Genomic DNA, 14,048 nt, shown 5'->3' on the forward strand with positions numbered 1-14,048 from the left:
GACAGGGCAGGAGATCATTATTCAATGCAGTGGTCCTGAGGTCAGTCTTGGGGTCACTGATCTGATTTTGTTGCTTTTCTGGGCCTGGAGCTGAAATATAACTGAGGCCTATATATCTCTAGGGAGGAAAGGTCAGGGGGTCCAAACTTCATGCCCATGGATATGCTAGGAGTTGAAAGATCACCCTGGGGGTGAGGTACCACCTTACGATTGTCTTTTGCTATGCACCTGGTACTTTCTGCCCTGGTGACCTTCTGTACCTGGCTCATTGTCCTTGCTCTGCTCCTGTCTATTTAACTGCCTACCACAATGGTAGATTGTTTAGTGTCTGCCATTTCATTCATTCATTTCCTTCTCCTTGCCTCTGCACTTCCTGCTCCTCCTTCTTCCTGGAACACTTTTTCCCTTTGTGTCCACTTGCATGCTTCTATTGTGTATTTTTCATATAATAGACATCATAGCCATCTGTGAAATGTCTATAGTACCTCTAGCTCCAATTCTCTGGTAAAGGGCTTATTCCTTCCTCTGTGCTGCATCACACTTTCTGCACATTGCCCCATTCTGTAGTCATGTGTTTGTGCTTCCCACACTCTTACTGCTCTTGATATCCTTACCACTTAATGCAGAACTTAGCAGATGAGCAGTATTATCCACTGAATGAATGTCAATCAGGTTGAATAACAGTGTTCACAGGTAGCATGCTGATTAAATAGATTATGCTACAACCTTACCATGGAATATCATAAAGCCACTGAAAATGATGTGGTAGAAAAATATCTTGACTTGGAAATATAGCCGTAGAACTAAACAAAAGGAAGCTCATCAAACATAGAAGTAATATGACCACATTTTTATAATAACAAAACACGCACGCCATATCCACATACATTTAGAATAAGAAAAAAAAAAAAAACTCTGGGAGGCTATTAGTAGTTATTTCCTAATGGTGGTCTTATGGAGATTTTATTTTCATCTCTAACCTTTTCTGCATCTTATGAGTTTTCAATAGGCATCTATTTTATATATAGAAACATAGATACTCCCATAAAAGTCTGGATGGAGATAGAACAAAAACACAACAGGATGGATTCAGTGGTGGAGACATTAACTATACACTTAATATTCTAGGGTGACAAGTGACTTACTCTGCCTACCAGACCTGAAAGTAAAATAAAAGTCGCTAGTATAAAAAAAAAACACAAAAAACAACAACAAAGGAAATGATTAAGTCAAGAGAAATTTACACATTGAGGCATGCAGGCAGAAAAGGCTTCTCTTGTATTCAGAATAACAAATATTTTAATGGGTCTGGGAGATAGATACAGCAGGTGAGACTAAAAAGATAGATGGTGGACAATGTCATTATTAACTGAGCAGGCCTCACCCGTCAGAAAGGTGTACATACAGACATGAAGTCCTTCCGAGTCTCCTGACACAGACACCAACACTGAGCAGTGATGCTTCTGAGACAGAAGGCTATGTATCTCCTTCCAATCATCAGGTATGGGAGGGTCTCTGTTCGGGCATTCCCCATAGATACTAAGGGAGATAGTACTTAAAAGAACTCCCGCAACATTGGCAGTGAGAGTTCTCATAGTGCTGGGGAGGCTGTTTTGTTAGAGTTCTGGGTACCTTCTGATTTTAATTTCAATGAGTCCCAGCTTTAATCATTTTGTGAGGTTGTCACTCATCCATACTAAACCCAGTGGCAGTGATGTTAGAAAGAAAAATTAAATGAAATGTCAAGTATCCCAGTGTGGTAAATAAGAGAATCTGCAGTGTTATAGCACAGCAGGAAATTTTATGCAATTACATGGGGAGGTTGCTAATGTATTTCATTGTCATTGAAAAAATAAAACTTTTTTTTATGACAGATCATGCATATGCCTTTGGGGCTTTTCTATCTGAGACTTTGGATGCTTCCTGTGTTGGGTACCTAAATTCCAATCAATTGCTTCTTCCTTTAAGTCAGCTATTATTAATACTTAGGATTTTTCTAGTTAACCACCAGTTAACTTCTTTTCTACCTGGCAACTAAATTGTATCCTAGAAACAAAATTTGAAAAGCAGGAATAAGGCAGTCAGGGAATAAAGTTCTAGAGTTATTTCAAATCTACCTATGCACTCTTGGAAGTTTAATCATTTCCAAACTGAAGGGCCATTTGTAAGTTTGACAGGAAGAGTTTATTTAAATAGCTCTGCTTCATGCACCCTTGGACATCAGGATTTGAAGGGCCCTTCAGCTTGAAAGTGGATGTGGCATTGGACATGACTCAATGGATAGTGAGTAAAACATTAAGTGTTCTGAGAGTATTTGAAGCTGTTTAGTGCAACCATTGTCCAGAGTACCCATTAACTTTCAGATTGCAACATTAGGAAATCAGAGAGTTTTTAAAACAACTTAAAATCACCTGATTGTTTGTCTGGATTTTGTTAGATTTAGCGTTCCCAGATAACATATAAAAACACCCAGTTAAATTTGTATTTCAAGTAAGCCATGACCTAGTTGTAGTATGTCCCAAATATTACATGGGACACATTTATACTAAAAATATTTGTTGTTTATCTGAAATTCAAATCTAAGAAACAAAAATTCTTACTCTGCACTCATCTCTGCTCCATTCCAGATTACACACCTAGGGCCCATTTCCCAAACCACAACACTCACAGTGCTTCCAAAGTCAGTATTGTTCTGATCTGCGTTCTATTTGGAAGGAGGTAGAATGCTAAATAGTGATGGAAAACAGGACCATGTTAGACTTGAGTTCTAGTCCAGGCCTCTCAAGTCTCCTATATGTGAAATTACCTTGTTTGCCTTGATTTTCTATTTATAAAATGGCATATATTGACGTGCTGTTTGGAAAAGATTTTTAAACTCTCAGAAAATACAGCAACATAATATTGAACCCCGTTTTCTCTTTTGTACCAGGGATTAAACAACCATGGTTGCAGCAATGAGAAAGGTCTTTCCTGGCCATTGCCTACCTAGGGCAATTGGTGTCTTCTCCTATTTGTGCCTTTTGTTAGAGGAATGGGAGGGGAAATTCGGGGGTTGTTGATGCCAGAAGGAATTAGGGTCTATTGATCCCAGGTTGGTAGAAACTACACTATGGAGCCCACAGGGGAATATGCTCCAGGTGATGGCAGTGCAGGGATGGGCAGCTGACCACATGTGTATTGTCTTGCAGGTGGACTTGGGCCTTCTACGCTTTGTCACTGCTGTTGGGACACAGGGAGCTATTTCAAAGGAAACCAAGAAGAAATACTACGTCAACACTTACAAAATAGACATTAGCTCCAATGGGGAAGACTGGATCACCATTAAAGAAGGAAACAAGCCTGTTGTAAGTTTGGCTGCCATCCCTTCAACCAATTTAGTCTTTGAAATGGACAATCAATTTTACTTGTTTGGGAGCTTTCAGTCTGGTCTGGTTCATTTTTTAATTGATTTAAAATGAAAAGAGCAATTAGAGGTTTAAAGCTGCCCAAAGGGGTGTCATGTTCCCAGATCCAGCAGCCAAAAACAAATTATACGGATGTGTCCAAGAAAAGTCAATACCAGCCAAATTGTCAGACTCAAGAGTCACTTTATACATTCCACAAGGACAAGGACTATGCATAAGATGAATACTGTCCTCTTAGAATCATAGGAGCTGTTTTGTATTGTTTTGTTTTCCCTGTGTTTCTCCATTCTCTTTCATGGATTCATTCTTTCTTCCTCTCTGTAACAGGCTGGTTTTAGAAAAGTCCTTTTCATCTATCCTCTGTGGCTCACAAGCTAATTTGCAAGTGTGTTTGGCTGCTTCTGTGAGAATACACTGTAAATAGAACCAAGTTAGTCCATCATGTTCCCTAAGATCACATACATGCCACCTCCTCACTGCTTTAACCAAGGAGGAAAACCCCTGTCCCCGGGAGCTCTGCCCGAAATCATTTGGAACTGAAGGGTTTTTTTCCTCAGCCTGCCTGTTTACTTGAAGTTATGCTAGCTCTGATTTAGCAATCAAAAGATTTCTGAGAACTCACACTTGCTGTTTCTCCAAAATTAAAAGCTTGCCCGAGGCTGAGTAAAATGTAGAGAATTGATAATGATAGTAGCAAAGATCCAGGTATAGTAACTTGAGATTCTGGATTTGAGAAGAGGTCAGTTACCATGTCCTTGTTTCTCTCTGGAGCATTCATGGGCTTGACTTCCCCCTGGCCCTAAACTGAGAAAAGCCTCCCGGTGTGAAGTGAGAGAACTATTAATTCCCTTTGATTAGCTGCAAAGCCCTCACTCTTGTTAAGGGGAGACAAGATTGAAGGGGATATAGATATGCAGCTGCTCTGTGGGAGGAAAGTTTTGTGGTCAGGCAAGTTCAAGGCCACTGTCTAGCTGGTGAGGACAGGAAATCAATCCTCCATCTGGGAAAGAAAAACCGTCATAGTCAACATTTGTGGCAATTAAGCAAGTAAATTCTACCCTGAGTTTCATTATTTTTGTTTTGGAGTAGTTTTTTGCAGACATGCTTTAATTTCAAACAAATAGATTGGGGGTGGGGGGTGGGGGACACACTAATGCCAAGGACACACCCCAAGCAAGAGAATCCAGAGATCCCTACCAATATGACTCGGTGGTTGAGTGTTGACCCATGAACCAGGAGGTCTGAGATTTGATTCCTGGTCAGGTCACATGCCCGGGTTGCTGGCTCAATCCCCAGTGGGGGGCTTGCCAGAGACAATTGATCAATGATTCTCTCTCATCATTGATGTTTTTATCTCTCTCTCTCTCTCTCTCTCTCTCCCTCTCTCTCTCTCTCTCTCTCCCTTCCTCTCTCTGATATTAAGAAAAACATATTTTAAAAACAGAGAGCATGGGAGAACTGGCCTCTGACCTTCAGGACATTTCTTTAAAAAATGAGTGCTGCCCTAGCTAGTTTGGCTCAGTGGATAGAGTGTCGGCCTGCAAAGGGTCCCAGGTTCAATTCTGGTCAAGGGCACATGCTCGGGTTGTGGGCTCCATCCCCAGTAGGGGGCATGCAAGAGGCAGCTGATCAATGATTCTCTCCCATCAGTGATGTTTCTATATCTCTCTCCCTCTCCCTTCCTCACTGAAATCAATTATATATATATATATATATATATATATATATATATATATATATACTAATAAAAGGGTAATATGCTAATTAGACTGGGAGACCTTCCTGACGTCCTTCCAGACAAAGCCATGGTGGCAGGGTGAGGCAGAGGCGGTTAGGGCAATCAGGCCAGGAGGGGAGGGCAGTTGGGGATGATCAGGCTGGCAGAGGGGGCAGTTGGGGGAGAGCAGGCCAGCAGGGGGGCCAATTGGGGGTGAGCAGGCTGGCAGGGGGGCAGTTGGGGGCAATAAGACTGGCAAGGGGGGCAGCTGGGGGTGAGCACACTGGCAGGGGGAGCAGTTGAGGGCCAGCAGGCGAGCAGGCCAGCATGGGGGGGTCAGTTGGGGGCGAGCAGGCTGACAGGGGGGGCAGTTGGGGGCGAGCAGGCTAGTGGGTGGGGCAGTTGGGGGCAAGCAGGTTGGCAGAGGGGCAGTTGGGGGAGAGCAGGCTGGCAGGAGGGACAGTTGAGGTGAGCAGGCTGGCAAGGAGGCAGTTGAGGGTGAGCATGCCAGCAGGGGGAGCAGTTGGGGGCAAGCAGACTGGTGGGGGGGCAGTTGGGGGCAAGCAGGTTGGCAGGGGTCAGTTGGGGGAGAGCAGGCCAGCGGGGGGGGGGGGGAGTTGAGGTGAGCAGGCTGATGTGGGGGGCAGTTGGGGGTGAGCAGTCTGGCAGGGGGGGACAGTTGGGTGTGAGAAGGCCAGTGCAGGGGACAGTTGGAGGTGAGCAGGCTGGCAGAGGGGACAGCTGGGGGCTATAAGAGGGGCAGTTGGGGGCGAGAAAGTCAGCAAGGGGGGGAAGTTGGGGGTGAGAAGGTCAGTGCAGGGGGGGCAGTTGGGGGTGAGCAGGCTGGCGGCAGGGGGACAGTTTGGGGCAATCAGGCTGGTGGGGGAGGGCAGTTGGAGGTGAGAAGGCTGGCAGAAAGGGCAGTTGGAGGTGATCAGGCTGGCAGGGGTGGCAGTTGGGGTGAGCAGGCCTGCAGGGGGGGGCAGTTGGGGGTGAGCAGGCTGGCAGGGGGGGCAGCTGGGGGTGAGCAGGCAGCAAGGGGGGCATTTAGGGGTGATCAGGCTGCAAGTGGGGTGCAGTTGGGAGCAATCAGGCCAGCAAGCATAGTGGTTAGGGGCGATCAGGCAGGCAGGCAGGTGAGCAGTTAGGAGCCAGTGGACCCAGATTGTGAGAGGGATATCCGACTGCCAGTTCAGGCCCGATCACACAGAAATCCTTTAAGGGGTCCCAGATTGGAGAGGATGCAGGCCGGGCTGAGGGACACACACACACCCCCATGCACGAATTTCATGCACCGGGCCACTAGTTATATATATAATAAAATAAATTAAAATAATGCTACATCTCCAAGACCTTCTCTGAAGCTATTGTCCATCGGCTGTCCACAGGGCTCAGAGGGGTGTCAGGAAGCACACACAAGTCCTCAGGGGATATCTGACAATGCACACAGCTCTTAATAGATGTCCACTATCAGAACACCCTGGCACATATAAGAGCTTTCAGAGTGGGAGGCAGAAAGAATATAGAAAGGTTCAACAAAGATAAAGACCTGGCATCTGTCTGAGCACTTTTATTGAATCTAATGAAATCTGAGCTTCCACTAGAGTCTAGTTATTGTTGGCTACCTGCCTTTCTCCATACATTGGGGCCTTTCAGCCACTGCCCTCTACCCTCTTTCCTACTTTCCTCAGGGAGAGCTGGCTGTACCTCAGCAGGAGCAGCCTGGGACCATCACAACCTCAGCAGTCCTCTCCATGTTGAATAGAATGCATGTCCTTAGGTTTTCAGAGGGAAAAAAAAATCCCTCAGTGTGAGCTGAGCATTGGCCCATGCAGTGCTCCTAAGAGACTGCTGGGCTTCCCTGAAGTGGACTTGTTGACACGTTAAGCACCATAGTTTGGGACTCCACTCTTTCTGGCAGCTACCTATTATTCTTTGTCACTCAAAAATGCTCCCACACAGATTGTTTCCCAGAGAGAGATGCTGAAGTGGGATAGGCATCTGAAGTCCATCACAGGCTAGGATAAATTATGATATTAAATTTTCTCTGGAGAGGGATCAGGCTAACAGCCAACTTTGGAAAGCATTGACCCCCTTCAATTGTGCAGGCCACTTAAGCTAAATGAAGTAAAAACACCATTTGACTTTTACAAGCCCTATCTCCCAGGAGAAGAGCAAACCTTGGGAAACTGTGGTTCTCCTCTATGAACTTATTTGGGAAGGTGGCGAGGAAACTCATGCCTCTGATGAGCCCAGTAAACTTGAGTTACACCACCTGAGAAGAGGAGTCTGGCCTGGCTGTGCTTGTCACCCACAGCATGTAACTGAGACAGCCACTTTCATACAGGCCATCCCCAATCCAGGGCCAAGTAAAATCCAGGAAAGTGGAAGCTTTTGGTTTCACCTGAGGTGGGTCTACTGCCAGAATGTTCCACAAAGGCAAACAGTCTCCACTGCTTGGAGATTATGACTGTGGCACCAGGCCTGGCACTGTGGCCCTGACAAATACTTTTGGGAAATTGGTTTGTGACAGGCAATCTTACACTGATGGTTAGAATAAAATGACTCCTTTTAAAACTAGACAGAAGCCCAGGAAAAGCTGAGTTCTAATTATACATTATTTATAACTAAGTTTTTATTTTGACCACTAAAACAAAATTTTGCCAATAACTAAGAAAGTTTAAAGTAATTATTGAATGTCAGAGAAAAGATCTTCCATCAAGAAATGGGAGTGAAAGAGAGAAAGCCACTTGACCTAGTGTTATAGCAGGGAACATAGAATTTCAAAAAGCCAGGCCTTATACTGAATTAAAAAAGCAGACTTTCTGGGAGTTCCTGGGAAAGTAAAATAAGGAGAATTCCCATCAAATGTCCTTAGCATTTTGTAGGTCCATATGATAAAGTTAATAATTGCCCACTTTTTAATATAATAGTGTGCATTTTTAAATAAATATTACCCTTGTAACAGTGCTCTGGAGGCTCTAGCCACTCTGAAAATTGAATGGGTGGTTAGGACAAACCTATCTAATAAAGAGGGAATATGCTAATTGACCTCACACCATTGCAAAGATGGCGATGCCCACAGCCAATAAGGAGGGATTATGGTAATTGAATGTCACACCCTCAAAGATGGCGGTGCCCACAGCCACAAGATGGCGGCGCCCAGTCCCCTCAGCTCCCCAGCCGCCCAGGGTCGGCCCGAGGTGCAGGCAAGCCTCGGATGGCAGCTGCCCAGCCACCCAGGGCTGCCCGAGGTTCAGGTAACCAGGGCCTGCCAAGGCTTGCGCTGCCAGCAGTGGCAGCAGCAGAGGTGTGATGGGGCGTCACCTCCTGATTGCTGGGTCGCCTCCCGCCCCTGAGGGCTCCCGGACTGTGAGAGGGGGCAGGCCAGGCTGAGGGACCCACCACTCCAGTGCATGAATTTTCATGCACCATGCACCAGTTCTATATTAGACATGATTCTTTCTGATTGCCATCATTTAAAAAACAACAACACAACACATGATAAGTTATTAACACCACCTCAACCTGGATAGAAAATGTTGAAATTGTAAATAATTTTTACAAGCATTTGTAAAAACATATTTTTTATTTGTTTTCAATCCCAAAAGCCTATTATTAAAGGGCCCTTTCTTTTTTTCATATAGATCTTTCAGGGAAACACCAACCCCACAGATGTTGTGTTTGGAGTTTTCCCCAAACCACTGATAACTCGATTTGTCCGGATTAAACCTCTGACTTGGGAAAATGGTATATCTATGAGGTTTGAAGTATATGGCTGCAAGATAACAGGTAAGCTCCAGCTTAAAGATTGCCTAGTTATGATTTATATAAACTTTTAAATTCAGGAAGAGTCATTTTGTATATATATGGTCATTTTCATTTGGATTTAGACAAACCTGAGTTTCAATTCTACTTGTTGTATTCACTAGCTTATTTCTTTGGGCAATTTAGTACCTTTCAAAGCCTTAGTTCTCTCACCTGGAAACAGTCGTACTCACATACACCATTCAGGGCTCTTCTGATAACGGATTAGCTCGTGGGTATAAAGCACTTAACACAGCCGGCATGTGGTTTGTATTTGTGAACTGGTGCCTTTCCACTAAACCGTAAGCTCCATGAAGGCAAGTGCCATGCCTTTTATCTCTCTCGCTTAAGTGCTGGGCACACTGACAAGTACTTAGTAGATTTATAGTAAACTAGAGCCACAGTGCACGAATGTGTGCACCTTGAAAGAAACTGTGGGCAGCAAGGCTGTGGTGGGCACAGGGGCAGGTCTTGGCCCATCCTCAAAGCTTCCGTCTGCTCCTCCCACCATTGCCCCCAGTCCCCTGTCTGCCCGCAACCCCTCTCCCGCCACCGCTCCCATGTGTTGACAGCGCTGGCCCCGCTTGCACCCGCTGATGGCACGGAGCGATTGGGGTCCGCACCAGCAGCGGGTGTGAGCGGGGCCGGTGCTGTCAGTGGGTGCAAGCGATGGCTGCTGCCCCAATCGCCCCTCAAGAGCAAGAGGAGGTAGAGAAGCCCTCAGGTGAGTTGAAAGAGATGACGCCAAAGTGATCGGGGCTGGTACCAGGCACCAGCAGTGGATGCCTGCAGCGGCTCTGGTGCCAACAGCAGGTGTGAGTGCCCGGCAGCACCCCAGTGTGCGGGAGCAAAGAATTTTCAGTAACCATCAGAGGCTTACCCTGATGACAGCGACCAGCACCCCACCTTGGTCTAGCGCCCCTGCTCACCTGCTCCACCATCCCGCCACAGCCGATGCCCACTATGTTTCGTGCTCTGCTGCCTGCTGCCGACGCCTGCCATGTTCCGTGTGTGCACCCTGGTGGTCAGCGCACGTAATAGCGACCGGTTGTTTGGTTGTTCCACCATTTGGTCTATTTGCATATTGCATGGAATGTTCTCCTCCTGCTTTATCTTTTTAATTTTGAATTCTAGAGGTGGCCTCATGAACTACAGTTAAGGAGTTTAAATTGCAAGAATTTCTCCTCTTACTAACTACCTTGGCAACTTTCTCTTAGCTGTTGTCTCAATAGCTATCTTTTGTTGAATAAAATACTAATTTTAGAAATAAATTGGGCAATACATCTAGTTTTTTAATTTGCTTATTCTGGCATTAATAAGACTTTAAAGTGTGTTAAATTTGCTACAAGTAGGTGGGTTATTTAAGAGATGAAGAAAGTGTAGTTCTAAGAGACTAAGTAGCTAAAATAAAAAGTGGCCAGGTCAGGACAGAGCTAGAAGGAAAAGAATGGTCCTGCTGTTATTCTCACTGTATTGCTATGGCTATCAGAACTGTTATGACTTGTCCACTGGGCATTCTGAAGAAAATAGCAGTCACATCAGAGTTCCCTTTCATTTAAATAAATATAATGCAATGTTTTCATTTTTAAAAGAGCAGTACAATGTAACCTTTAAAGTAAGTTTAAAAATTCAAAACAGAATCAATAACTGATTCACCAAAAGTAATGAAAAGTAAACAACTTTTAAAAGTCTGTGAACTATCTTTTAATGTTATATTAGTATACATATTTAGGGTATTTAATTTCTCATTCCATGAAGGCCAACTCTATTGTTTTTATTTTTATCCTCTTTAGTATAATTATTTTTAGATAAGGAAAATACTGATTTTTTTGAAGGGAAAAAAAAAAGTCACCCAGGCAATTTTCCATGAAATTGTAAGCAATTTAGAAAAGAACAAACTAAGTGGGGAAAAAATAAAACTACACTGTTTACAGTAGAGCCCATTTTAGAAAGTAAAAGCTGACATCTGATTTCTTACCAAAATGTTATTTATTTCCATCATATAGACAGACATGTTTATTGTTTTAGGACCTAAGACTTAGAAAGGTCAAGGCCTTGGAGGCAGGAATTGGGTGGGAGGGTTTGGAGGAGGAAAGGACATTTGAAAAGTAAGATATAACCTTGGCTTTATTTTTTCTCAGAAGTTATATAAGGGAAAGTTCTAGGTCATTTTCAGAGCATTACAAATTTAAGAGATACCCATAAATTTGCAGAGACAAGGCCATTTTAAGTCAAGGTGGAAATTTATGGCCTATTACTCCATCTTAATTTCATGTCACTGTACAGAAAAAAAAGAGGGGTAAACTTTATAAAAACTCCAAATGTGTTCGTCTGAACTCTGAATTTCCAGGCTCTCCTTTTAGTTAAATAAAATACTTATTTAACCCTGAATGCTTTGTTTTCATTTTCATAAGGAGTTTCCTGAGAGTTAATTATAAGAATGTGTGAGTCTTCTCATGTAAAGAGGCAAATAATGTCTTTATATTTTTTTAAATGATTAAATGACTTATTTAACCAGATATCTGAAATAGCATATTCTATTTTACAACTACAGTATATAGACTGAGGTTTTGTTTTGTTTTTCCAAATAAGATACTGCCTTTAGGCTCATAGGGCTAGTTTGTTATTTGTGACCCCTACTTTATTTTAGATATTTTCTCTCTAGTAAGACAGCTACAATCTCCAAACAATTGATCAAGGCAGGCTTTTTTTAAAGAGGCTAGCATGTTATAATGATGGTCACATGGACAGAAGGTACACAGACATCCAGCCTTGGCTCTGAACTATCCATTAGTGAATGTGTGACCATGAGCAAGACATTTAGTCCCTCTGACCTTCATTTCCTGGTCAGTAAACTTAACCTTATTTCAGCCTGGCCAGTGTGCCTCAGTGGTTGAGTCAGGAGGTCATGGTTCTATTTTGCTCAGGGCACATGCCTGGGTTGTAGTCTTGATCCCAGTGGGGGGAGTGCAAGAGGCACTATCTTTTAACGTTATAGTAATATACATATTTAGGTTATTTATTTCTCTCTCCTTCTTTCCTCTCTGAAATCAATAAAAAATATTTTTAAAAAGATTAAACTTAATTCAGCCATAATAAGGATTCAGCAAAAGAATATATATATAACATACCTCGTTTAGAGTAAGTGCTTACTAAATGGTACCCAGTAACTAGACAGTGCATAGTAGACAATAAATTGACCCTACAATAAGCCCCAGCAAGCAGACACTCTAGTGAGAAAATTTTCTTTTAGAGGCCATGTTCCCCTCATAGTGGAGGCTGATGAAAGAAGTGGCCCTGGTGGACTGATTTTTTTGTTGTGTCTTATATGCCTGGAACATAATGTGTTCCACGTGCTGATTTTTGAATGAATGAGTGAATGAATGAATTGCAGTTTTATTGATGCCTTCTGAGAAACAAGTGATGGATCTCAAAATTTGAGATCCTCTTGAGGAGGCAGGTCCTAACTCAATCTGAATTTTTTAAAACGATTGAATTAAAAGTTACCATGTGAATGCAGCACTTGACTTCCAAACTCTCAAGAACCCCCATTTTAATCTAATTGTTGTTGATTTAAAGTATTCAAAAAATACGTTTTTGAAATTTTTAATCTTGGATAATCCAGAGTATACAATGATGTGTCATCCTATAGAGATACAAACAAGAATATAGCAAACCATTCTACTTTATAAGTGATTTACAAAGCAGGTTTTATCATTTTGGCAAAGATGGAAATTGGTAAAATTAATCTTGTAGGTTAACTGCTTAATGTATGAGAACACACTACAAACTCTATTAACTTGTATTTGTTACCCAGGCATGTATTAAGTAGTGCTTCTGCACACATTAGTGTGTTCCTATGTTAATCAGAACTTCTCAGTGATAATCTCAGGCACCACAGCATCCAAAGATACCTTCTGAGTCATCAGGGGAAGATTTAATTATGCTCACTCAGGTTCTTCCATCAACTGAAGTTATTACCTTCTCATTCTTTGAAGGTTGGTTAACTGAGTATTTGACTTATCAGTATATCTCAGTTTTCCCATTAAAGTAAAAGATTTTATTATAAAATAATGTTAGTGAAAACAACCACCTCAATTCACCATCACAGACTCATCTCTTCATCTAGGACTGGTTTTAAGCTTTGCAAACAGGGTTACCAGGTAAAATATAAAATGTCCATTTAAGTCTTATGCAGATAAATGACAGATAATTTTTTAGTATAAGTATGCTCCATGCCATATTTGGGAGAAGCTTATACTAAAAACTTATTCCTTATTTGTCTGAAATTCTAATTTAGCTTGGCATCATGTTTCTTGTTTTTTCTTTGTTTGTTTTGTTTTTATCTGATTGCTTATTTGCTAAATCTGGCAATATTATTTCCAAAGGATTTGACATGCAGCCAGGCTGAAGTACATCTGACCCAGCCTACTACTATGGAAAATGAAATTAAATCCCTCCATCTCATTTACACCTTGAATTGTTAATTTTTTTTTTCTCCCAAGCATTGCTGAAAGATTCTCAAAGTTTTCGGTCAAAGGCCAATCAAGGTTCCCTTTTACTGTTCTTCGTTGTTTTTGGATGAGACAGACAGACAGAAGGAATGGCAGTCTGTCCTCCAATGTATCCGTTGGCCCAATAGGGGTTGGGCATGCTAGGTTTGTGGGTTGTAAACTGCACCCTATCCAGCTCTGCATTAGAGAAAGGACATTCATTTGGTAAAGTTTCTGCTCTTGTTACAATATTCAAGTTAATTGTGTTTTTCTCCAAATGGTAACATCTGGTCCTCATTACCAGCTAAACATTTTCTTTATAAAAGCTAGTTTTGAATCAAGCAGGTGTGACCACACTGACTAAAAATGTGACTTCTATTTTTAACGCTAAAATTTTATAGCCCCCCCCCCCCAGTAAAGTAGTTTTTGTAAATTTTTCATACGCCCCATTGAATTTATTGTTAGTTTCCTGATCCCATCTAGGAAAAGGTGCTTTGAAAATGGACAGCTGCCTTTCATTGTGTTAATAAGTTGATTCATTCAATGAATATTTGTTGAGCAAATACTATTTATAAAGCAAGGCACGAGAAGTCATAAAAAAATTTTAAATATGACTTGGTTCTTCCA

General features: G+C 42.5%; 1 protein-coding gene across 4 annotated transcripts in view; it reads left to right on the forward strand.

The window, feature by feature from the left end:
- The window catches only part of NRP1 (neuropilin 1), a 176,388-nt gene that overhangs the window by 102,489 nt on the left and 59,851 nt on the right, over positions 1-14,048 (forward strand). For all 4 annotated transcript variants that reach the window (XM_079767850.1, XM_079767847.1, XM_079767849.1 and 1 more), the window contains exons 7-8: positions 3,189-3,344; positions 8,769-8,913. In XM_079767850.1, coding sequence (XP_079623976.1) covers positions 3,189-3,344; positions 8,769-8,913 — 301 coding nt within the window. The remainder of the gene's footprint in view (positions 1-3,188; positions 3,345-8,768; positions 8,914-14,048) is intronic.

This window comes from Cnephaeus nilssonii (assembly GCF_951640355.1).
Source record: "Cnephaeus nilssonii genome assembly, chromosome: 4".
In the NCBI taxonomy this organism is placed as follows: domain Eukaryota; kingdom Metazoa; phylum Chordata; class Mammalia; order Chiroptera; family Vespertilionidae; genus Cnephaeus; species Cnephaeus nilssonii.